Raw genomic sequence first — 27,359 nt, 5'->3', positions numbered from 1 at the left:
TTCCAGATTCTCTGAATCTTTGGATGATATTATGCACTGTAGATGATGATAACTTCAAACTCTTTGCAATTTTTCTCTGAGAAACTCCTTTCTGATATTGCTCCACTATTTTTCGCCGCAGCATTGGGGGAATTGGTGATCCTCTGCCCATCTTGAATTCTGAGAGACACTGCCACTCTGAGAGGCTCTTTTTATACCCAATTGACCTAATAAGTTGCAAATTGGTCCTCCAGCTGTTCCTTATATGTACATTTAACTTTTCCGGCCTCTTATTGCTACCTGTCCCAACTTTTTTGGAATCTGTAGCTCTCATGAAATCCAAAATGAGCCAATATTTGGCATGACATTTCAAAATGTCTCACTTTTAACATTTGATATGTTATCTATATTCTATTGTGAATAAAATATAAGTTTATGATATTTGTAAACTATTGCATTCCTTTTTTATTCACAATTTGTAGTGTCCCAACTTTTTTGGAATCGGGTTTGTATTTGAGTAATTTTAAATATTAAGATGAAATGGTTAGGGGAAAAATGCCTAGATTTTTGCCATTTTGTTACTGTGATATTGGTCTTGAATTAACCCTTGTGTGTCCTTGTGGACATTTTTGTCTTTGTTTTTAATTCTAACTGCATAAATTTTAATTAGTTTCAATTAGTTCCTCTCAGGACCTAAAGGACAAAAATGTCCCCACTGAAACCCATTAAAACTGCAATTTTTAATCCCAGGGCCATTTAAATACAAAATGATGCAATCGTTGTTAATAGGCTTTCATTCTGTTGGCAACTTTTTTTTTTTTAAACCAGATGGCATCATTTCCTCAGGTTTGGCCTATAAAGCAAATACTTACTTTATTCCTATTTTCTGCATATTATAGAGCCAGTTGGATTAATTATGCAGCTATAATAGTGTGGGTGTGTTGGTGTGGATGTCAGAGTGTGGTTGACGTGTGTGATATAATTGTTTGTGTGTATGCATGTAATATTTGAGAAAGAAAAACTCTACTGTACTACAAATCACAAATTCAACCACTGTGTGTACCAGTGGAGCTTTGCTGGCATGTAACGGGGAGAAATTGGTGCTGCGCCCAAACAAAATCAACCTCAAATTTGGAACACAACTTGTTTAGATTTATGGCTTTGATTTTCTAGCAGTTTCTAACATACATATTTTATATGAAATAATGTTCATAAATTATATAATTATGATCATTTTCATTTGATTTTTTTACTTCAACAATAATCTGCCATGGGTCTTCTTTAAAATGAGAACAAACTGAAGTCTGTGCTTTCAGATTTTTCTTTTTTGGACATGGATATTTTTGTCCTCTTTGGACCTATGTGTAACTTTTTTAAATTGATGCACAAGGGTTAAAAGGGGCATTAAAAGGCTCTTAAAACATTTTGTATCTAATTCATTCATTCATTCATTCATTCATTCATTCATTCACTCAATCTCTTTGTCCCCTCTTTAATTTGTAGAGGTTAACAGCCAGCACAGGAAGCCGTCAGCGCAGCCGTCTCTCAGTCATGGCTCAGTATCTCTGCACTGTCAAAAGCTGTTTCACCATCCCAGGACGTGCCTTTGTTCCAAAACCAATCGTAAGTCTTTTGTCTCTTTCTTCTGCCATTTACATTTCTGTATCTCTCGGTCTTTGAGTGCTTGTGTGGAAGGATGTGGGTGTTCGCTCATTAGAAGAGCACAGAGTCAATGTTGTCTTAGATATGGAATCAGAGATGGAGACGCAGTGTAATGACGCCCGCAGGGCATTTGGTACGCCACTCTTTTGTACAGGGTGGAAATCAGAGCCACTTTTGAGATTTTAGCCTTGCCTCTTTACTCCCCTGGGTTGTGTAGGACTGACTTTTTGGGTTTTGGGGAATGCCAGGGGTTTGTGGATAAAAGAGGGGTCTAATGAAAGAAAGTACCTTACGCATAAAGTTCCCTCATCTGTAAATATTTTATCCAGCCAGAGTGCTTTTGAACGAAGAAGAAAGGAAAGTGGGACGAATTGAGCATTCTCTTGGATTAAATGGCACGGATGATTATTTCATTGCACACCAAGGCTTTTACACCACTGATGAAAGAAATCTGCTGCTTCATGAGGATTCACACAAGAAGTTACTGAAACATCTCCTCAAGATAAAACATTACACAAGAGTGATAATGCACAGTAGACAGAAAAAAAGCTTAATTGTGTTCTTTGAGAGAAAATACATATAGGCTAACACTTGTAAGATGTCTGAGGGATATCTAATGACAGGGCCATTCTCCATATACTTATTTCCTTCCTGATGTAAGACAGATTTGTGAGAAAATCAAATTTCTTGGTTGATGGTGGGAATTCTTCTTTAGACCTTAACCCTTGAGTGTCAAAAAAGTTGCACAGGTGCATAGAGGACTGTCCGTGTCCAAAACTGTCGTAAACATTTGAAGCTTGGAAGCACAGACTTAAGTTTGGTCTCATTTTAAAGGAGACCCTTGGCAGATTATTGTTGAAGTAAAAAAAAATTAAAAGTGAAATAAGGAAAAAAATATAGAGGTTTCAGTTTATGAAAATGATTTATAAACATTATTTAATATAAAATATGTATTTTTATGAAACATGTTAAACTCTAAAACTGCTAGACAATTAAAGCCATAAATCTAAACAGGTTGTGATCCAAATGTTTGGTTGATACAGTATCTAAAGAAATGAGCTTTCAGTAAGATTTTGTTTGGGCGCAATACCAAATTTTCCCCAGAAAACATGAATAAAACCTGAGAAAATATCACCATTTGGTTAAAAAAAAAAAATAGTAAAAATTGTAATTTTGAAGCCTTGCTGACAGAATGAAAGCCTATTAACAAAGATTGCATCATTTTATAGTTAATTGGCCCTGGGATTAAAAATTGCGGTTTTAATGGGTTTCAGTGGGGACATTTTTGTCCTTCAGGTCCTGAGAGGAACTATTTGTTGTTACTAGTGTAAAATAGATTTATGAAAGGAAATGGGGATAAAATAGTAAAATTCCAATAAAAATACACACCTGTGCCAAAATTTATGCAGTTGGCATTAATACAGGCAAAATGATCACAAAACAAATCTGAAAAAGACAAAAATGTTTGTAAGGACGCACAAGGGATAAAGGGATCGTTCAACCAAAATAAATTCTATCATCATTTCTCACTCTCAAGCTGATTCAAACCTGTATGAATTTCTTTCTTCTGTTGAACACAAAAGAAGATATTTTGAAGAACGTTGGTAACCAAACAGTTGATGGACCCCATTGACTTTTGAGTAAATGGTGACAGAATTTTCATTTTTGGGTGAACTATCCCTTTAATCTTACCTGTGTGATATTCAATCATCAAATTTCTCTGGTGTTTGTCTTCAGGTGTCTGATGTCAGGAAGATATTAATCTTGTGGAAAGGTAGAATGATAATCAGTATTAAATGAGAAATAACTGCTTATCTTGTTCACATTTTCAGTATGGACCTAATATGCTGTTAATGTATTAGAATAGTTACTAATGAAGCATCGTCATTACTATTGCTCACAGTTTCAGTGTGTTGCTCATCTCACACTGTTTGTGCTGTGGATATGAATTAACTTAAATTGTGTGGTTCAATGGGAAAATCTGATTTCTGTATGGCGGATAATAAAATGGGCCAAAAAGTCGAATAGAGTTGGGCTGAAGGAGAGACTCGAGCCATATTCTAGGGACCAGAATGTCGTTCTTGAGAGTAGGGTGTTTTGAGGTCTTCAGAACCATCTAGCATAGTAGCTAACCACCCAGGACACCCTAGTAACTGCATATTAATGCCCTGGAAATGATCCAGGACACCATAGCATCACTGTGCTGAGATTTACACTGGCAGGCACCATTCATTTTCTTTTGGCCATAAAGACTGATAGATCTGATGTGTTCTTTGCACACTTTCATTAAAGGTGGTGAATTCTCTTTGATATTAGTTCAAGAATGTAATACTGCAATTTTGTCTTTGCCAGTTTATTATCTGTACAGAGCGGTGGTGGTGTAACTGCCATCTGTGTTGGAGAGACTCACCCTAGAGGACTGAAATCAGCACTAGCTGTGTGTGCCATCTTTGAGTTGGCTGTGTTATCTGCAGACTTCTTTTATTAAAGACAACATGAAATCATTTAGTTTCTCAGGGATCAACAATAATCATCTTATTAGTTCCATTACTATAAGGATCAGATAATCTTATATTTGTTGAACTTGTACATCCTTTTATGTCTTGTCAATTCTTAATTTTTGAGGTTTTGCAGAAATTGTAAAAATGTCTTGTGATGGACTTGGAAGCATTACATTATAGCCCTTAAATTAAAGATTTCATTTAAATTAAGATTACATTTAAAATGTAAAGAAGTCTTACTTTTTAATGAAATAGTATTTCTAGCAAATATGAAAATAAAAACTGATCATTATTTTGTTTTGTGGCAAAAATTGTAATAGAATGCATATTTATAATATGTATATTTTTGGTCCATAATATATATGAATATAATGGTCCATACTTTTCTTAAAAGTAATAAACTACTAAAAACAAACAACCGTACATAATCTAATAATCAAAACTCTCATCATGAGCACAAAACAAAGTTAACTAGTAATTTCTAAGGTTTTTGTCTTTCCTTGCCATCTCGAAATAAGTTATAACATGTGTTAACTTTTTTTTTAGTTAAAGGGGATGTATAATGCACCTTTCACAAGATGTAATTTAAGTCTCTGGTGTCTCCTATTATAGCTTGTCAAATTTGCCCCTATTTGGGTGTGAGCAAAAACACACCATTTTTTTGTGTGTCCCTTTAAATGCAAATGAGCTGCTGCTCCCGCCCCCTTTCCAGAAGAGGGCGGAGCTTTAACAGCTCAACAACAACAAAGCTGGAGAATCTCACGCAGCCAAAATGAGGATTGTCAGTAACGGTGTTCAGCCTTACATTGTTCAAACCGGAGTCGACACTGATGGAGAGACTCAGGAAGAAGTTACAACTTTTAGAATGAAACTGGATGTTTCTGAATGGTTAGTGGATAAATTTATGTAGTTGCTGTGGAGTTGATTCAACTCATCCACTAGCATGTGCCGCCATGTTAATCTTTTGTGCAAATCCAGCATTGAATTGACCCTCGTTTGTGAAGCAGTCCGGCGTAAAAAGACGCCATGAAACAACACTCTACTACAACAACTCTTCCTCTTCTCTAAAGCAGCCCAACATGGCCTCACCCCATTTGTTACGTGATCCTGTGGGCGGGGTTTATGTAAATGTTTGTGATGTCACCAACCCGGGAAGAAGCTTCTTGTAGTCCCTACCAGCCGTTTGTTGTAGTCCTTGTAGTCCTACAGAAGTGATTTCTGTAAAAGAAAATCTCTCCCTTTGCATTGAACTTTAAGCGTCGTAACTTTGCAGATGTTGTTTATGTTCAAACAGCAACATTACACACTAACTAAAGTTAAAAAAGTGAAATCATAATCACCCCCCTGTTTAAACGGTTTCAGTATTCTGTATGACTGATAAAAATAATTGTATTTGCTGCAATCTCTTTTTCTTTATCAAAAGTATCTTTTTTGCTGCTCACGTGTTTCTGCTACTGTTGTAAAAATAACTGCGTCATCTGCAGCTCTTGTGTGGTGTTTTACATCTTTCAGCGGGAGAGAAGCTTTGCGCATGGAAAGAAAGGGCTTGAATGTCGCCTTTGGCTTGCTTAGTTGGGGACACTTGACATTTGATATTCAATAGTATTCTTGACATTTATTCAACAGTGCTTCTGATCTGCCTGCATTGACACTATTATTTAAGAGCTGCTGTGCAGCCAAATTATGTACCAGTTATCAATGTAAAGCTGCTTTGACACAATCTACATTGTAAAAAGCACTATATAAATAAAGGTGACTTGACTTTACTTGACTTGAATGGAGCATATATTCTTAATATTAATATTATAGATATAGCATCGAAATTCAGCACAACACCGGAACTGGAACGCGTCTCGCCATTGGATAGCCCTGGTTTAGATGGTTATGGCAGAGATAAGTATAAAAACTTTCTTAAAATTGAGTTGTCAGCTTGACCAGTTAAGGGGCCAGTTGCATAAACTTAGTCACTATATTAAGACAGTGTCTTAAGAACTAGTTTGACCAACTTGCAGTTAACCAAGGGGTAATCAATGTTATTTTTCCAATTCAAATGATACCAATCTACCTTTTTATGTAACAGACTTTTAAAAAATTAGGACCACTCTTCAAGAAAAACATTAGTGTCTTTTAAGTCTTTTAAGACTAGTCTAAGTGGTTTATGCAACCAGCCTCAGTTTTGACTGTAAAAATGACTGGTGAACTTAATTCACATTACTGCTATTATTGTGCGTGATTTAATGTTGAATGTTTTAATGTTGAACATTATTTTGTTTTTGTTTTGATTTTTACACATATTTTGCATGGTAGCCTTACTTGTATTATTGTTGGTCAATGCCCAAAACCATCTGAAATAAGTAGGTGCAAAGTTAATAGGATTTATCGACGGTTTAGAGTGAGGATACGTCTGGGAGTAAGTTACCACACATGTAGAATAACACACAGCCTCCCGTTATGCTCTTGTCAAATTAACTGGATTAGAGAAGTGAATATTGTGCAGCTGGTAATTAGCAGTAGCTCATTCACTGTATTTAGAGAACAGTCCTGAATTGCTCTGCACTACATTTACACTATGGATTGAATTATTAGATTCACCGTGTTTCATTTCCCTGCAGAACCTCTTTGTAAGGTCGGAGGGAATTAGCTGCAGCGTTTCCGAACAGAACTGAGTTGTGCTATTTATAATCATGAGCATTAGCTGATATCGGCATGCCACAAGGGGTGTTTTTTATGTGGCTTTTTTTTTTTTTTTGTCTGGCAGTTTTGTGTGGACGCTGCAAGGCACCTTGTTCTGTCACATTGAGTGACTGTGGTTGTCCTTGAAGGCTTGTGTCCACGGTGATTGGCCGTGTGTTGTATGTCCTCAGGCCCACGGCGCACTTGCTGGTCTCCTCTGTCACGGATCGCGCTTGACACCCCCACCTGGTGGATCGAGGCGTTAACCTAAGTGACTGCTACAGGAAATGTTAACATGTGGCATAACATTTAAAGAAAAGTTCTCATTTCTAGCATGTTTGTCTTGTTCAGCTGCAGTGCAATCAAATGAACTTGTCATCGCCCACACTGTGTCTGCTGTCTGTTAGACAGAATAATTGCATTCTTTAGAATGAATGTAATTATCCTCCCCTCGTCATCAGATGCAAAAGTGGTTCAGTAACCCCCCCTCTTCTCCCCACGCGTTTCACGAGCGCAGGCATCGGCTGCCGTCCCCTGAGCTGCTGCGTGTACGGAGGCAGACGCGGAGCCAGCTGCTACTGCAGTGTCCTTCCCACACACAGAGGATAGAAAGCGCGAGTAAAGAGGGAGACAGCTCGAGGATGGGCTCATGACAGAGATTGATCTGAGGGAGAGTGAAGCGTACCTCGAGCAGATGTTTGTCTGGATATTGAGAGGAATGGCTGCACTGGTCTCTGAGGAGATGATCCTGCACAGCTACACTTGTGGGTGGATGACATTTGCACATGATGTGGGGGCAAAAATCATTAAAAAAGACATTAAATGATAATTTTAGGACACATACATATGGCCACCCAAGTATAGCTGTATTTATTTATTTTTAATTTAATTTAGTGGAAAGTGCTTTAGTATGGACAGTCTTTTTAAAATAAGAGACTTTTCCAATAAGCAAAAAGGCCTGTAAAAGTCATTCAGTTAATTAGTCAAAAGGTGTAGGAAATTTCTTACATTTCTTATAAAATTTCCTTTAACTACAATTTTTTTTTCCGAATCTTACAGAAATGTCAGCTTATCCTAAAAAATATTTTTTTTTCATATCACAATTTTTTCATATCACAAATATATTTCAACTATTATTTTTTTGAATGCAAATAATTATAAAAACATGCAATATATTATAAAAATGAAAATGGTTCTATTGTTAGAAGTCTTTATATGAATATATTTGGATCACCTGTTTTATCTTATTTGATATTTTGTGTATAATATAATATAATATAATATAATATAATATAATATAATATAATACAAAAGGAATAACATTAAACTTAAAGGAAGGTTATTTCAGTGTCTCAGAATGCCTGCAGCCTTTCTCTCAATATATGATTCATGCTTTGGATTTTGAACAAATATAGTAGTTTTGACTAAAAAAAAAAAAAAAAAAAAAAAAAAAAAAAAAATATAAATAATATATATATATATATATATATATATATATATATATATATATATATATAGAGAGAGAGAGAGAGAGAGAGAGAGAGAGAGAGTCTGTATCTGCAGATGTTTTTTGTACACTTGACGTCTTTATTGTAGTACTGTTTCATTGTACTAACCATTGTCAGTGTACTAATGATTCAGATTTGTGATGATAGATTGGAACACCATGGCACCAAAACAAATTGACCATTAACTGTAAATACTCAGAAAAGTGCCAATATTCTCTATAAATGCATAGTTTGAACTATGTAAACACATTTAAAAAGAACATTCAAAAAACCTAACTTTTTTTTTTTTTTTTTTTAAATTTGAAACGACACTCTGGACATAAAATGGTGTCATTTCAACAACCATTATATGACATTTTAGAGCAAGGCTGAATTTTTCCCTCTTTTTTTTTCTTTTATGTCCATTTTAAGGATCATTAAACTCTTTTTCTCCATTGGCTGTTGCACCATGGGACCATCACAGAAAATGAAACCTCACAGAGTGAATAATGGGGTCAGATTTGGTATAAGTCGTGTTCCATTTTAATAAATGGGGTCAAATGATGTATCAGGAGTAAAGGAAGGTTATTTCAATGTCTCAGAATGCCTGCAGCCTTTCTCTCAATATATGATTCACACTGAATATAAAAATATCTTAGTTAATACAAAATGCTTTGTATTTTGAACAAATATCAATAGTTGTTTTGACAAAAGATATTGTAGAGATCTTGCAAAATTGCAGTTCCATTAAGGTAGGTTTTATTATTTATTAATATATGTTTAATAATGTTTATTCTCCTTTGTGTGTGTGATGTTTAAAAGACTTAATGAAGTTCATTTGAAGACGATGTTAAGATGTTTATATTTTATACAGTAAGAACTACACTGAGTGAAAACTGGTATAGGATTTCTGAAGCAATTTTCACTCAAAAATTGCTAGTAAATTTCATAAATATTTAAAAGTAACACATTGAATTAAACGTGATGCTTTGAAGTAGAAAGAAATTATATTTTCTTGTAAAACATGCTTCAGTAATCTTTTACTTACACTAGCGTTTAAAAAAAGGTCCCCCAACACTAGAGTGGTTGTTTGGATGGAAATCTAATTCTATGAATTGGAAAATATTGTTTTCATGCAGGCGCTTTTATCCTGGCATTCTATACTGCCTGTCTCAGCAGTTCACAATGCACCAAACAGTAGTATCATCATTCCTGTGTGTGTGTGTGTGTGTGTGTGTGTGTGTGTGTGTGTGTGTGTGTGTACGCATGTACAGACCCAGGAGTATCTCCAGCAGGGCAAGGTCATCTACAGTATCTGACAATCATATTCTTTTTTTACACATTAATCTTTATGAAGATAATACACTGAATCTATTAATAATATTTTAATAAATATAGCTGCAATTATCAGGGCCAAGTACAAAAGCACAAGTCATGTCATCATGGCTGGGAGCATCAGACCAACTGCAACAATGAGCATTTGAAGACATTTTAATATGATTTTAGGCAAAATGGCTGAAAAAAAAAAATCATAAATACAGTCACTAGTAATGATTTAATGGTTTGTCACTTTTAACTAGGGTTGCCACCCGTCCCGTGAAGTACGGAATCGTCCCGTATTTACAGGTAAAATGTTGCGTCCCGTATCAAATCAATACGGGATGCAATTTGTCCCGTATTTTACATAGACCCACACATAGTTGAACAAACACATAATGATTTTGCAGTGTGGAGAATACTAATAGCAAATATAAAGAACACAGAGAAGCTCATTTGCGCGTCATTGCATTTTAGCGGCTTTGTTTTGATAGCGATGGAGTCTCGAGATCATGCTCTGTAAACCTGCGTGGTTTTTTAAAAACATGTCGAGCTCACACCGGCTCTTTGAACACAAGAGGCTCTCCAGATACAGTGCTGAATAGGAAAAAGACATCAATGGGTCTGTCAAGTAACTAATGATGAACCTATAAGGCGAACTGCACTCTTTGCAGAGAAACATTCCAGTTGCTCAGACAACATGCGGTGACGCACACATCCATGCTTCATCTAAAGGTATAGGCTATTGTTGTTGTTGTTGTAAATTGATAATATAATATTCATACATTATCAGAGCTTGGCAGACAGATAATTATTATATTTTTAGACATGAGTCCGATTAATTAATAAATTAATATCTATATCTATAATCTATCATTTAGCTAGGCTATATTAATCAGACCTACATAATAAATAATCCTGTCATATACAGCTTATGACATTTTATAAAAATATTTAGATAAAAATTGGACAAATAATTACATAATGATGTAGTCATAATAATTAAAAGTAAATTAATTAAAATTTTTAAATTAATCTCATCCCATGTAGAATTGTCAAAAAAAGTGATTATTGGTTCAGAATAACTGCTTAGGCACACCAAATACTAAAGAGGTCTTTAGAAATAAATAAAATAATCAAACGTAAAAGGAAAAAAAAAAATTGTTTTGTTTTTTGAATTGAGTCATGAATGGGTGTCCCTTATTTTGCCACACTGAAGATGGCAACCCTACTTCCAGCCAATAGGTGGTGCTGTGACCAAATCAGTTGGTGTGGTCAGAGTGAGGTGACAATGACACATGCAAAGTTTGGTGTCAATATGCCAAAGCATTTTATAGATACAGCCTCTGAGTCATTTTGGCATCATGCCTTAACTTTGTTGCTGCAGTATACAAAAACAGTTTCGTCTACCGACACAAAATCCATAAGTTTTTGCTGGCACAGTCTGAAGATGATCTGACTCAAATTTGGTGAAAATCGGACAAACGGTGTAGGAGGAGTTAAAAAAAAAAAAAAATAGATTTTAAAAGAAAATCAAAATGGTGGACAGGAAGTTTGGCCAAATATGGCAAAAATGATATGTATGTTCTCGGCATGAACCAAGGAATCATTATAGTTTCATTATAGTAGGCTAATTTAATCAAAAGTTATTTAATCAAAAAGTTATTAGCATTTTTGGAAATTTCATTCTAACTTTTTTGAGGGCATTGTGCCAAATACACAAACATAACTACGTTAATGCGTTCATAAAATATACCATTCTGTGACACAATTTAAAATGGCCAATGCCCAAAATGACTGATATGGGAAAATTGGGTATCGTTTGACTCAGCATGCTGCACCGAATCTAAAGAGAACAGTTTTTTTTTTTTCTTTTTTTCCTTTTTTTTTTGTTCAAAGTGTTCATAAGTTTTAAGAAAAAATAAAAAAAAATCATATCTCCTGAACACTAGGTGGCACTGTGCTGAAACTGTGAAGGTAGCCTCAGGTCTTGGTTGTCATAACACACTCCAAGATTGGTCAGAATAGGTTAGCGTTGCGGAGATATAGCCTCACTTTCATTTTGGTGGGCACTTTGCCAGATTCGTTTGCACGTTATTCAAAAAAAGTTTGGCAGAGGTGTAAAGTCCAGGTTCAGAAAGTCAAAGTCCTCCTCTGTATTTTGTTCTCATCACCTGGATTTGCTAATTAGCACAGTTTTTCAGCCAGGAGGTAGAACTAATTAGTGAAATCAGCTGGCTGAGTTCATGGGTGGAATAAACATATGGCAGGACTTTTACTTTCTGACCCCTGGACTTTACACCTCTACAATTTGGCGAATCGACTTTAATTCCATAACTTTTTGTCAGTATGGTCTGAAGATGATCTGGGTAATTTTTTGTGAAAATTGGAGCAACGGCCTAGGAAGAATTAAAAAAAAGTAGGTTTTTCTGAAAATTCAAAATGGCGGAATTTTCATTACAGAAAATGAACCACAATCGAATCACCTTGAGCCAAGGAATCATATGAAAAAAGAATTTTCAAAGGTTCAAAAGTTATTAGCATAAGCGTAAGTGCAAATTTGGACAGTTGGTGGCACTGGAGCTATGAAGATAGAGACTCCAAATTTGCAATAGGTGCCTACACACCTTCAGTGCATGAGCCCTAAACATAAAAATGCTAGCCATTTGAGGGCTGCTGACGGATTGGTTGTCTATGGACTTGGCCTGCCATTACTGCTGATGGGTTTTTGATGGCCGATGAAGTTTAATCAGTTGAGCTGGTGTTACATGACAGAAAAGATTTAACTAGCACCTCATATTTGCAAGAAGACAGGTAATGGAGTATTTCACCCTTGTGCACTGTTACAAATAATACGGTCGTTACAGTAGGGTCGGGAGTGTGCGCGTTTGCTTGGATGCAAAAGAACTGCAGTTAACCTCTCTGCTTAATAGCCTTGTGATTTGAGGTCATTTCAAACATCTGAGCCCCAAACCATGGGTCTGTCATTACTGCAGCAGAGGGCAGAGACCTTTGAAATGAATCACAGAAGATTTCACCTCATTAGATCTCTTATGGGAATCTTTTTTTTTTTTTTTAATCTAAGCTTTTATGTAATCAGGACTGAATCCCCCTAATAAAGGTTATATGAAGGTTTGTTTTCTTTGAACAAATATTTTTTTTAATATGAATGTAATTTGTGGCATAAAAATTCACCTAAAGAACTAAGGCCCGTTTTCACAAACAGGGTTTAGATTAAGCCAGGATTAAGCCATTTAAGTAGCTTTTATAAACATGCCTTAGAAAGAAATCACCAGTAGGTGTGTGTGTCTTCAGACAAAACAATGACACTGATATATTTTAAGAGATGTCAGTGCAAGTTGCTTTCAGTTAAAACAGCTCAATCATACATTTTAGTCTGGGACTAGCTTAAAGGGTTAGTTCACCCAAAAATGAAATTCAGTCATTAATTACTCACCCTAATGTCATTCCACACCCTTAAGACCTTCGTTCATCTTCAGAACACACATTAAGATATTTTTGATGAAATCCGATGGCTCAGTGAGGCCTCTATGCCAGCAAGACAACTAACACTTTCAATGCCCAGAAAGCTATAAAGACATATTTGAAACAGTTCATGTGACTACATTGGTTCAACCTTAATGTTATGAAGCGACAAGAATACTTTTTGTGCGCCAAATGATACACACTCCAAACCACTGATTCAAGACAAAAGATTTATAAAACTTCGAAGCTTCATTAAGCAGTGTTTTGAAATCGCCCATCACTAGATATTGTCATTATTTTGTTTTTTTGGTGCACAAAAAATATTCTCGTCGCTTCATAACATTTAAGGTTGAACCACTGTAGTCACATGACTAGTTTTAAATATGTCTTTAGTAACTTTCTGGGCATTGAAAGTGTAAATTATCTTGCTGGCATAGAGGCCTCACTGAGTCATCGGATTTTATGAAAAATATCATAATTTGTGTTATTACGGGAACGACATGAGGGTGAGTAATTAATGACAGAAATTTAATTTTTGGGTGAACTAACCCTTTAATTCTTGTCTGTGAAACCAGGGACAAGTGTAATATTTGGCCACAAATCTGTTTTCCATTTAATGGACTGTGTGAATTAGTGGTGTGATCAATGCATACATCAAATCAGAACAGCAGAATGTGAGATGGGGGAAAATCCTCAATACTGTAATACAGCAAAAACAAAAAAACAAAAACAAGATCAACCTAATTTAAAGGCAGTACACCAAATACTACCATGCCATGATGTATACAAAATGTACTTAATTTAACTGCACCATCCTTTTCAGAACTGGGGAAAGTTTACATAGTTTATATATTTGTGCATCTGTTATATGAGATTCACAGTTTTCAGAACAGCTCAAAGAATACATTTCTTCGCTCTCAGTGGTTATCTAGAAAGCAAATGAATGCTGACTTTATTCATTCATGTTTAATGATGTCTAAAGATACAGTAAATTGAATATATGAAGTAATGTGTGTTCAGTACAGCCTGTTCTGTCATTTGCTGCTTGAGACTGTTGTCCTCACACCAACAAAACAGCACACATCAATTAAATAAGACTTAAATGTTTTTTAAGAACATACGCTTCCACCATTTTTTATTAATAAAAATATAACTACTTGCACAAGCACACTGAGAGAACAGTACAGAAATATTTGAACCATATCCTCTGCAAAATTAAGAAGTGCGGAAGCATCCACCAAAATATAAGCTTCATTTATCCAGTCTGGAATCATTAAATTGGCCACTGAACAAAAACGAGGGCCTCTCAGTTTCGTCTGGGTCATATGAAACTTTTTTTTTTTTTTTCTAGCGTGCTAATAAACAAGCTGCACCATAACAATATATGAATAGTTTGTCTTTATAATTACAAAACCTCTATTGGTAATACTATCTACAGATGATCATCTTTATTTCTGTGTATCTTTTAGCATGTTAGGCTAACAAAAAATAAATTGCTTTCAAATGAGGTTACACAAGTAAAGGTGTAAATGTTTGTCTTCTTATAAAGAAGATTTGCTGTGAACATGCTTGGGTGTTGTACAGTGCTCTCAGGAAATTAATAAAAAGATAAACGCAATCTCTGCAGAGCTGTGATGAATATGAAATCCCAAAGCACAATTTAAATGGTCTCAGTCCCTGGTGAACCTGAACAGTTTGTGATCCTGGGATCGTTGTGCTTTGGAATTTTAGGGGGAAAGTATATGCAAGTTGATCAACTTTATATTTATATATTATCTCTCATTACAGATGACAGTCTTTGAAAAACTTTAAATCATCTTGCATTTGGCAAACAGAACAGTACACCTGTACATACATTTGCAAAGTAGTCATGAGTTTGGCACATTCACAATTGTAACATTTCAGTGCATCGTCACTTTTGGAGGGTAGGAGGAGTGCTTATTGCATTCGGTAATGGTGCATGGGCAGTTGTTATTGTCCAGGAGCTGGCACGGTCTGCTGAGGAGGGCGTAATCTGCCCTAGAGGGGCAGCACAAAGCCTGGCTGTGCCCACTCAGCATGCCCGCCACCGCCTGCAGGGGGCGAGCTGGGCCCAGCCATCTGCTCGCCTGTGGGAATCTGCTTGAGAGGAAGAATGCGCTGTGCCATCCATCACTGCCAAAGCACTTTTTGCCAGAGTAGAACAACACTGAAATTGCATTCCTCCCTTCAGCAGCGTAGAAACGCACGGCTGCATCCAAGCATATACACACTTACTCCACTCTTGGCACAAGTTATGTGTGCAGGGGAGGGGGGGGGGGGGCATGCTTATGAGGGGGTACATGCATTGGCAAATTGGCACATGACATGCAACTGTTCTGGCTGTTAGAGGCGGCATCCGTAAGCGCTCAGGGATTGCAAGCACTGAGGGAGGTCAAGGATGACAATGTGAAGTTTCTTGCTCTTAAAAGAATATTAAAGTGTTAGTTCACCCAAAAATGAAAATTATCCCATGATTTACTCACCCTCAAGCCATCCTAGGTGATTATGTCTATCTTCTTTCAGGTGAACACAATCAGAGATATATTAAAAATATACTGGCTCTTCCAAGCTTTATAATGGTTGTGAATGGGAGGGCACATTTTGAAGTCAAAAAAAGTGCATCCATCCATCATAAAATAGAGCTTGAGGGGGTTAATAAAGGCTTTCTGAAGTGAAGCGATGGGTTTTTCTAAGAAAAAATATCCATATTTAAAACTTTAACTATAATAACTAGCTTCTGGCCAAAGATTGCAGTGGAAGACTGACCTCTGACCCAACACAAGACACATCAAGGATAGAGCAAAACAAAACACCAGTCATGAATTAGAAGTCTAAAATGATCATTTTTAAAGAGAAATGTCAGAGGATTTCAAAATAAGAGAAGAGGAGCTTGACTTTGTTGCACAGCCCTATTTGTTTGAAGCACGAGAGGCGTCTAAACTTGTGATACCCCTGCGTCATACATACATACAAGTCAACTTGTGCAGTATGCGTATGGTCATCTGCCGGAAGCAAGTTACTTGAATTTATAAAGTTTTAAATATGGACATTTATCTATTTATTTTTTTACAAAAACGCATTGGAGCCGTGTGAATATCTTTTATGATGGATGGATGCATTTTTCGGGGCTTCAAAATGCGCCCCCCCGTTCACTACCATTATAAAGCTTGGAGGACTAAGGATATTTTTTAAATATATCTCCAATTGTGTTTGTCTAAAAGTAGATAGTCATATACACCTAGGATGGCTAGGATGGGTGAGTAAATCATGGGGTAATTTTTATTTTTGGGTGAACTAACCCTTTAAGCTATGCCCTCTATGGGCAGCATCTGTGGCATGCTGACAAAAATGTTGACTTCTTAAATGTACATTTAAAACCGCATTGTGGCAAGCGGTCGATTACTATTTTCAATGTCTGTGAAAACAAATAAGAATTGCTTTTACGCTAGTAACACATTTACAGAAATATCAATGGAAGGAAGGCGAGCAGCACCACAAATAAACCACTGTAAACATATAACCATTTCCCTTTCTGTGGTAATTGACAACATGCCGCAGATGATGTCCACAGATGTTAAGAATAACCTGAAATATTCCTTTAAGGCGATTTTTATAGAGCCCCTTGTAGTGACAATCTGTCAGCAGGCATTTGGAGACATATTGGCTGTGTATTCAAATTTGGAGAAGAGCAAACATCGTTTGGCAAAGGAGATTTCAATTGAGAGTGGACATATTGCAGCGAATTTCTGCCAATTACTGAAACTCAATCTTTCTAAAACAAAACTGCTGCACGTATATTGTCTCCTCCCGTCTGAGCGAGAGGGTGTTGCAGAGGCTTTGTCTCTAGACACCGATCCCCTGCTCTTGGCTGGAGTGATTCATGACACTCATCATAGAGAGGACCACCATCCTCCGAGTGTACGGAGAGATACGACCCCTAGACAATACACATATTTGGGTGTAAAATCCTGTCTCCATGGCAGTGAGGAGCAGAACGCGTAAAAAGCACACATGCAGCACGGTATGTGTATGAATGTGTGTGACGGAGCGGCAGGCAGCTTGCTTTTGTTAAAGTGTTGAACAGCACAACATTATATCGTCCATTTGACGTAAGACGGGGCAGTCTCCTCTCAGCCTCCATATGGATTTCCCATACATGCCTGACCCAGCAACCCCAATTCACTCTCTCCTCCCACTTCTCTCCAAACAGTTTCAGCGGTTTATGAACTACAGCTCTTTAGGCACAGGCTATATGGCTACAATTCAGTCTACATCAGGCATTCCACTGCATTATGCACAGGCTCCAGAAAGCATGCTTAGGCAGAATATCAATCATCCTATCAGCTACCAAAATAAGACAAGAGATTTCATTAACACAACCATTAACTCAAAGAATCTCCCAAACAAGGGCTCTCCCACACGGTCGCCTCTTAGAGACATATTGCCATCTTACTTTAAACAGAGGTTACTAAACGATTGTTAGCAGCTAAACGATTGCTTCTGAGTTCAGATCTTTGGGAAGGGGGGGCGGGATTTGAAGTAGCAGAAACATTTCCTTGTTGCTAATCCGTTCCCAGGGGAACACTTTAATAAGATTTACTAGGATGCTGGATATGTGCGTTTATTTATCATCTCGCTTAGCGTGTCGCTACTGCAGCGTTTCTGCCACTCGCCCCTCAGTATTCACAATCCGTCGACGCTTCAGGGAATACTTCCACCATTTGTGCTTGCTGATCTTAAAAAGGAAAGAGGTGGAATTGAGAAGGGAAAGTTGCGGTCCCTTTTATTTTGTAATCACAAGAGGTCGAGTGGCAGTGCATTGCACTTGTCTTGCTCCCCTTATACATAGTCCTGCAGGCTGTAGCCGGTCTTGTTGTCCAGCGGAGAGAGGGAGCAGTACTGGTGCTGGAGCTGCTCCTGTTGCTGCTGCTGTTGCAGCAGTTGCTGTTGCTGCTGCAAGAGGAGTTTGTCCGGAGGGAGTAGTATCAAATCCTGTGGGCCGTGTCTCTTACCCGGGCAGGATAGACAGAAAATGGATCCGCCCACGAATAGGAAACCAGACGAGACGAAGGCAACGTAGACGGCGCCGCCCGGCTCAAACTTGTTGCTTTCGGGCACATTGACGTCAAGGAAACTAACAATCACCTCGTTTGTGTACCAGGAGGCAGGAACGAGGCAGAGGAAGCCAGAGGCCAGAAAGCAGGTGCCGGCTGCCATGGCAGCGTGGCGTTTAGCGCGGCGTCCACCGCCCCACCGAGTGCACTTCAACCCCAAAGAGGCCAAGCACAATCCCAGCGCTGCCAACACGCACGAAAGCACCATAGTGGTGCGTGCCGTCTGCAGGTAAGCGGGCAGCGCCAGCACAGAGTATTTTAGCGTACAGCTGAACATGCCCGTGCTGTACCAGGTGCAGTCCATCCACAGCCCCTGCATCTGCGAGATGGCAGTGATGATGTTCGAACCGACATCCGCGCTCACCTTCCAGTTGGGCAGTAACGTGGCCACCGTGGCACCTAGGATGCCTAGCAATGCCAGCACGAAGGCGAAGATCTGCGTGCCTGTGGACGCCATCCTGCCGCGTTCCTTAACCCAGCCAACATTCACACGGGCTTGCTTCGTCCCCTCTCCTTCGGCTGCAACTGCGACGGCAGAGACTCCTCAGCACCGCCGCCTGCCTGAGGAAATAAGTGAGAGAATTAAACGAGTGTCCTCCTCCCCCAGTGCACTGGGAACAAAGAGAAGCGTGCGCACAGGATGATGAGGAAGCAGGTTCCTGACTGTGATTTTTAGTGCCTTTCCTGTTCATGCCTCATAACCGCATCTAGAGTTATTAGCAGGGGGCAGTAACGTTACATACACGCATTGTTGCGATATTTGATAACTGAAGTCCGATTCAGTTTTCAGGTAAATTAATTAAAGTATCGTTTCAACTTGTCAGCACATTTTGTCTTTCGTTTTCCTGAGGCAGTAACAGAAATCTTTCAGATTATGGCTCGCAGCGGAGGCTGAACGGTGTGTTTAGGCTGTAATACGGAGCGGAATGCAGAAATCCTGTACTCACCTCGGCTGGTGCAGAGCGAGCTGTGACGCGTCAGGTTTCCGAGCATATATTACACGTACGCAGACGTACAGACTGCTAAATACATTAACAGAGTATAAACGCCCTTAGATGTGTCGTTAGCGATCCGTTCATGTTGTCAGCAGCGGTTTATCAGAGGATCTCAGTGATGATGGAGCGATGCTGTTTTCAAAGCTGCACGAATGATGCTCTACGTCACGCAGCAACGGTCGGGCTCTGAACTTCACGCGCATGAAAGTCTGTCATCTGCTCCATATGATCTTCAGCGTCTGTTAGTTCGCTTTTTGATTCGATTTAACAGCAATATTGAGCAATTTAACTTATCCCATTGTTTTTTTCTCATAGAAAAAAACCTTGTTTAACTCCTTAATTTTAAAGAAGAGCGTGTTCGTATTTTATTAGCTGATTTAGCTTCAGAGATGATTGAATTCCGTGTGTAAATATATGTAAACACGCTTAAACGTATTGAAAACGTCCTGAAATTATTACCCCTTATGAAAATTAACCATGGTTTTATTATAGTAAAACCATGTTTTTTTTTGGCGTGTTGATTACCATTTGTATAACCACACAAATACCATAGTTAAACTATGGTTTATGTGACAAAACCATAGTTAATTTGTTTACCATGGAATAACTATAATAACCTTTTTTTTTTTTTTTAACATAGTAAAACCATAGATAATATTCATAAGGGACATTTACTAGAGAAGCAAAATGGCTATGTTAAGCTTTTTTCATTGTATATTGTAAGTAGCCTATGTCATCTTGTTCTATTTTCAGAAAAAAAAGTGTTGTATGCATAAAAAAACTTAAAAAATGTATTTTAATTATTAATAAAAATAAAACTACTTGCACAAGCACATTTTATTATAGTAAAACCATGATTTTTTTTTTTCTTTTTTTCCCGTGTTGATTACCATTGTATAACCACACAAATACCATAGTTAAACTATGGTTTATGTTACAAAACCATAGTTAATTTGTGGTTACCATGGAATAACTATAATAACCTTTTTTTTTTTTTTTTTTTAATTTATACATAGTAAAAACATTGATAATAATCATAAGGGACATTTACTAGAGAAGCAAAATGGCTATATTAGCATTTTTTCATTATATCTTGTAAGTCTGTCATTTTGTTCTATTTTCAGATATTTTTTTCTTGTGTTGTATGCATAAACTTCACCATCATTTTCCCCTTATTTTCTAACAGCATTTTTTTTTTTTTTTTTTATCAGAGTATATGCTGTGTTTTAACTTTTTGTAATTAATTTATTTTTCACTGAATGTTAAAATTCTAACAAGATGTGGGGAAAAAGATGTTTTGGCAAATGTATAACAAAATGTCCCCTTTCTGTCACAGACCACTGCCCACTTTGGCAGCTACAAAATTGTGTAATGTTAAATGAGCATGTGTGTCCCTTTCACCTGCTATTACAAGGAGTTTTACTATATTGGCAACGCACCACTATCACCCTAATCATAATATGAGTATCCAGTGAGCAGGAACATTGACACTGCAGGAGGATGAACTCACAGCTGCTGCCCCTATAAACCCCTGCACCCCCACCCCTGCCGTCCTCCATCCGTCCTCTCCTCGCTGCAGGGTGGGAGTGGCTATATGGCATTGCTTTAGAAATGACAAAGAGGGCAAAGAAGGACAAAACAGCGTATCTATCTATCTATCTATCTATCTATCTATCTATCTATCTATCTATCTATCTATCTATCTATCTATCATAAAAAGATCATGAAAGCTCTGTTTTTTGTAAACAAGTTCTATTAACTCTCATCAGTACTTGTAGGTGAAGCTGAATATGTAGGATATAGAGCTGCACGATTCTGGATAAAATGAGAATCACAATTTTTTTTGTTTCAAATCCTAGAGATCATGATTTTCCCACGATTCTGAATATAAAAGTGAACAAAATAAAATGTAATTTACTAGAGGCTCTGACAAAACATTAATTGCTGGACTCTAATTGACCCTTCGCTGGGAGTTTGATTGACAGGCGATCTAACCAATCATAACACCAAATCCGCCATTTTTGCCCGACAAAGCAATCAGGGGAGTTAGTAGATTAATGTTGGTCGACTTGAACTTGAAAATGTACTGATGTCTTGATTGATGCGGTTGAAATGTGGTTCATTCATGTTTTTTTGATGATATAAATTAACTATTAAGAAGACATGATCGGTTCATGAGCCGCTTGATCTGAGGCACTACAGCAATCTGTCACGACACATTAAAGAGCCACAAAATGGTATTTATTGTTTAAATTTCTTTAAAAATTACAAAATTTGAAATTTGAGACTTTGTTTCATATCAAAAGTAACCTGCTCTGTCTTGTCTGTCGATACGTTGTCAGTGTCCTCTTTACTCCGCGATGTATTTTTCACTGCGTAAGAACATGTGTGGCGTGAGAGCGGCACTGCTTGTTGGACATAGCAACAGTAACTAAAGGAGGCGGGTCTCTGCGAACGGTCAATTGCTGGAAGTGTGTTTAATTAATTTGAATTAATTGTTTTTTCTTTTTTTTTTAAAGGTTTTGAATTTGAATTAATTCAGTGACTCATTAATAAATGAAGACTTCAGATACAAAAACATCCAAGTGCCATCAAAACATTTCTTCTTAAAAGAGCATTTTTATCAAGTTTGTATGTTTAGGTTCAGTAATTTCACTTTAATAGCAATTAATAGGTCCTTTTCATTGCCATTAAAGTGAAATAACTGAACATAAACATACAAGCTTGATAAAAATTATCATTTTAGAAGAAAATTTCCGATGGTATTTAGAGGCTTTTGCATCTGAAGTCTTCAAATACTTGTTTCATTACTGGATGAATCAGTGTTTTTGAACTAATCTTTTGAATTGAATGATTCAATGACAAAATACATTTTATAGTTCCAGTCCTTGATTCTGATTGGTCAATAGCTGTGTTTTATTCACGATAAATCATGGTTCTGTGTATCACTACACAACACCCTTAGCAACCACTCTTAGCAACGTAAACATTTTGATATTGTTAATTGAAGTTTATTGTATTATAGTAGAGTATTGTGTGAGAGAGAGATTGAGTAAACAAGTGTACCTGCATTTAGGTATAGCGGTTTCCTTCAGGTCAGTCCTATGTTCGTAATAACAAAATCTGTTTGAATGTCTGCTGCAATATCTTGTCTTTTAACAGTTAATGAGTTTCCCCGTGTCCTGACGCTGACAGCGTTTGTCAAAGCATTTGTCAGTTGCGTCTTGTTCCATATTCACAAGTTTTGGCTCTTTCAATGTAAAAGTCTTCGCTACTGACTGACACACTCATAAAGACAGTCTTTGCTGCCATCTAATGGCGTAATAATGTAACTTCTGTTGTTGTTCACAGTCAGGGACTAGTTTTTCCAGCGGAAGGAAAGCTTTTAGTGACTTTACTTCATGAAAGTTGCATTGATACTTATTTTTTTGGCTTTAAGATTTGTATTGTGCCTAACAATGCCCCTTAGCTGTTATAAATTCACTGTAAACCACACTTCTTGGGGCTTATTGCTATTTTAAATCACTTGAAAACCGTTATTTGAAGCGCCAAGTTTGTTTCAAAAGGTGGTTTGCTCTGTTTTGATCACTAGACATCAGTGTTTATATGCTAACTTTAAACTTTTATGATTTTGATGGTATGATTTTGTCAAAGGTTTAATAGACACAGGCGAATCGTTGTCATTAACAAAATAAGATTGCGTGGGTGTTTGAATCGAGATCGCAACCTTTTTTTCTGATTAATCGTGCAGCTCAGTTGATATGCATTTGGGCCTTATAGAGTGGTGGGTTAATGTACATGTATGTTCTCCCACTGGAAGGGCTGATGCTTGGATTGTGCTGAAAAATAAATAAATAAATGTGTAAGGGGTGCCGTTAACGTGTCCAGGGAGTGTGGATGTGTTGGCCGCTGACGTGTGAAGACACCAAAAGCAATTATATGCATGGTACCTTGATTTTATCACCTCTAGCTTTCATGTGCAGAAGCTTGAGTTGACATTGAAATTGCCATTTCTTCTGGGAAGGGGTGTTTTTTTCTTCCCTATTTGCATGTGTGCTTTTTTTATTGTTTAAGATGAGATCCATTTGTTTGTTCACAGTTGCTGATGGAGTCATTTCATTACCCTGCTGTAGCTGTTTGCCTGTAATGCAGATGTCAAAATGGTCTTATTGCAACTGCTACAGAAATGGCCGTTTAAATTCATGATAATAAATGGAAATTACTCTCTGCTGTGCAAGACGGGAGCGCACGGGTTTCCACACTACCTTGATTTATTGCCTCTGTGCTTTTTCTTGTGAATTTACTGTTCAATGAAATAGGAATACTTTTCACTGAACTGTCATTCTTAGTGTTTAAATATAGGGCCGCTGTTCGTTTGGCCTTCTTACCAGGCTTACCCTCACTGCCCATCTTGCCTTGTCTTCAGCCACACACCTTAAAACCTCTGTGAGACTCCACAAGAATCATTTCATATCCGAGAAGCACATCAGTAGTTCCCATCAATGCCTTGGGCGATTCATGGAGCGTGGGACGAACCATTCCTTCAGTAAAAACAAGCCTCTCTAGCAAAAGCCCTGTCAGCCTCCACTGGTTACACATCCTCTCTTTCTGCTTCTTCATCTGAGCTGAAGTAAGAGTGGTTGTCTTTTGAAAGTGCTGTCATGATTAATGTATCCATACTCATTGCAGGACTATTTTCTCCTTTCCCTCACTGTATGCATTCCCAGCCGCGCACTCCATTGTTCTCTGGCAGTTATGTAAAGGAAATAATGGTTACTCAGATTGCCCTGAGGGACTGCCACCTCAATCTGAGCATTCTCCATTAGAAATGACAAATTAAACTTCACACCCTTTATATTAAAGTAGCACTTCTGTTCAAGTGCAAATAGTGGTGCGTTTTACTCGCAACGTGTGAAGGTTGTTAATGACGGTAATGTGCTTTTTTTTTCTTGTAAGATGGTGACCACAACAGGAATACTGTCTGAGAGAGAATTATGGAATCGCAGACTGTGATACTGACTAAATACAAACAATGTATTTTCAATGGTCAGTTGCATTGATTTAAAGGGTTTAGTTTGCCCAAAATGAGATTTCTGTCATTGTTTACTCACCCTCATGTCGTTCCAAACCCGTAAGACTTCAAAGGTCATATTTGGAACACAAATGAAGATATTTTAATGAAATATTGACACATTGAAACATTGACAGCTACACAACTACCACTTTCAAGCCCCAGAAAGGTAGTAAAGACATCATTAAAGGAATCCATGTGACCTCTAGTGGTTTAACCTCAATTCTGCAAAGCGATGCAAGTGCTTTGTTTGTGCAATAAATAAATAAACAAACATACCACTTTATTAATCTCCAATGCACGTAACAATGTCAGCTCTCGCGTCAACACAACTTGCCTATGTTGTGCTGCTCTTGTGAACCTGTGTTGGAGATTTATATTTTGTAAATAAAGTGGTAAATTATGTTTTTTTTTTTTTTTTTTTTTTAAATCACATCTATTGGTGGGAACTGAGAACCAGTTCTTATCCAGAACTGGTAGTTTTTTTTTTTTTAAGTACTAGAACCGTGCAAAATTTCTAAGTTTCGGTTCTGAAAATGGTTCAGGTGTGATGGGTGGGCGAAGGTCGTGGAGCGTATCCTTTACTAAAGACATCTCATCTCATAAATTTTACAGCAATGAATGCACTGAAAAGCCCTCGCTCTACTCATAAAGGTCAGATATCAATGCAGAGAGAGAGAGAGAGATGCACAAAGCTGCACAATTAATCTTATAAAGATCACATTCTCGATTTCATCGCCCACATGATCTAATTCCTGAATGACAATGATTCACCCGTGTATTTTTGACAAAAAAACATTCAAATGTGCGTTTGTGCTGCTGCTGCTCTTGAGAGAGCTGTTGGCATGTTTAGATATAAACAGCTTCACAAACAATATTTTCAAACACAATATCATTATTTCTGTGTTACAAATATTCCAATTATCACAGAAGTATAGAAAAGTTTATTATATAGATATAAATGCTGATGCGTATGTTACCGATCAAAATAGAATAAATCACCTTTTGAAAGTAACTGGGTGCTTCAAATAACAACTGTATTGATTGCATTGTTAAGCCACTAGGTGGCAACAAATTACTGTTAAAAATGTATCATTCTTTCAGAAACAAGTGAAGTCTTTATGAATCCAACTTACAAAAATATTCTGTTTCACCTGTCTGGATCTTACATGTGTGTTCAAGCATGTTATTTGTGTTGAATTTGTGGAAACACTTTACAATAAGGTTCATTAGTTCATGTATTAACTAACATGAACTAAACATGAGCAATACATTTGTTACTGTATTTGTTACTCTTTGTTAACCTTAGTTAATAAAAATACAGATGTTCATATTGTTCATGTTAGTTCACAGTGCATTAACTGATGTTAACGAATACAACTCTTGATTTTAATAATGTAAATGTTGAAATTAACATTAATAAAGATGAATAAATGCTGTAGAAATGCAGTTCATTATTAGTTCATGTTAATGTAGTTAACTGATGTTAACTAATGAACCTTATTGTAAAGTGTTAGTGAATTTGTTGAGATCAGCAGTGTGTTAAACTCATTTTACAAGCATAATAATCACAAAAAGGACTGTTTGAGTTGAGTATTGTGCATTTTTTCCCCCTTACTACTTTTTTTTTATTATTATTATTATTGGTGGTTTAATAATTTTAATGGAATCAGAACCGGAAAATTTCTCATGACTCCCAACCCTACATATAATCACTTCATAGAATTGAGGTTAAACCACTGGAGTCACATGGATTCCTTTAATGATGTCTTTACTAACTTTCTGGGGCTTGAAAGTGGTAGTTGTGTAGCTGTCAATGGAGGGACAGAAACCTCTCAGATTTCATTAAAAATATCTTACTTTGTGTTCTGAAGATGAATGAAGGTCTTACAGGTTTGGAATGACATGAGGGTGAGTAAATAATGACAGAATTTTCATTTTTGGGTGAACTAACCCTTTAAGGTTAAGGATTCTCTCATAAGTTTATTTTATCAGGTTGATCGAGGGCATTTTATAGGCATATATCCATATATAACTTTATCTGGTTGCTCCTAAATCCTGTTTCTTTGTAACTTGTTAGGGACTTGAATGTACTTGGTCAAAATTTCAGACCCCTGGGAAAAAAAAGGGCCCAAGTGTTTTATTTTAAAACCAGTGTCCCTGGTGGGGTAAATGACAGGTGGCCAAATTGATTTCCTGAATGTTGGTTCTTGTCCTGCACAGTCGAGGCAGATGAGTCAATGGTTTCTGAAAGCTCTTGTCACATCTTCACTTCTCTGTCATCTCCAGTTTATTGCTTTTTTTGTAGCCTTAAACACCAGAAAGGAGCTTCAAATCCTTGTATCATGCTCATAATTTATTTAAATTGAGCCCAGGAGTGGAAGAATCTATCCGAAGTCAAGAATCCTGCATGATTGTGACTCAAGCAGATGGGTTTATGTTAAACTACAGTAAGCCACGCAGCTGAAATACAGCACAAATCACCTACAGCTAATTGCAGTTCATCTGTTCATCTCCATTATAGGGGCATTCCAACACAGTTTTCAGAATCCACACTCTGGAAGAGTGAATAATGCAGGCATAATGCACTGCTACAGGTCTACCAAAATGATGTCTCCACACCACAATTACATGAGAGAAACAGGTTTTAGTCTGGGCACAGCAGGTGTCTGTGACGGTTTTGCATAAAGAATCAAAGAAAGCTCGAGCATCCCTCTACAGCGGCACTAGACTTTGGCTATAAGAACATTTTAGGATGCAACAATGTAACAAGAGACTCACTATTCACATTTGAAGAGGCTTGTTTTGATGCTCCTTCAAACAGGTGTTACTGTAGCAACCGGAACCGGCTTGTCATCCCGCAGCGTCACGACCTCCTCCTCTCCCAATCCTCTGCTTTTCTTCATGCGTATATATTCCCTTTTTTTGCGCTAGTTTCCATTCCTTTTCTCCCCTTCACTGGAGTGGGAGTATCTCTTGAATATGGTCTCCATGTCTAACACTGTTGTCTGTGTGTGTGTGTGTTTGCATCTCATCGCCCCGCGGTGTGCGTA

General features: G+C 37.3%; 2 protein-coding genes across 4 annotated transcripts in view; one reads left to right on the top strand and one right to left on the bottom strand.

Moving 5' to 3' along the window:
* The window catches only part of tfb1m (transcription factor B1, mitochondrial), a 40,020-nt gene that overhangs the window by 9,711 nt on the left and 2,950 nt on the right, over nt 1-27,359 (top strand). For both annotated transcript variants that reach the window (XM_048190578.1, XM_048190579.1), the window contains exon 6: nt 1,483-1,602. In XM_048190578.1, coding sequence (XP_048046535.1) covers nt 1,483-1,602 — 120 coding nt within the window. The remainder of the gene's footprint in view (nt 1-1,482; nt 1,603-27,359) is intronic.
* On the bottom strand, nt 17,678-27,242 carry LOC125268402 (claudin-20). 2 transcript variants are annotated; one of them, XM_048190581.1, is made up of 2 exons: nt 27,088-27,242; nt 17,678-18,801 (listed from the first exon to the last, which is right to left on the bottom strand). In XM_048190581.1, exon 2 carries the CDS (start codon nt 18,695-18,697, stop codon nt 17,966-17,968), a length of 732 nt encoding a protein of 243 aa, XP_048046538.1. In that variant the 5' UTR covers nt 18,698-18,801; nt 27,088-27,242; the 3' UTR covers nt 17,678-17,965. The 2 variants fall into 2 exon arrangements, with proteins under 2 accessions (XP_048046538.1, XP_048046537.1); XM_048190580.1 differs by lacking the exon at nt 27,088-27,242 and adding an exon at nt 19,188-19,406.

This window comes from Megalobrama amblycephala, linkage group LG5 (genome assembly GCF_018812025.1).
Source record: "Megalobrama amblycephala isolate DHTTF-2021 linkage group LG5, ASM1881202v1, whole genome shotgun sequence".
Classification (NCBI taxonomy): domain Eukaryota; kingdom Metazoa; phylum Chordata; class Actinopteri; order Cypriniformes; family Xenocyprididae; genus Megalobrama; species Megalobrama amblycephala.
This window is presented reverse-complemented; position numbering and strand designations above follow the sequence as displayed.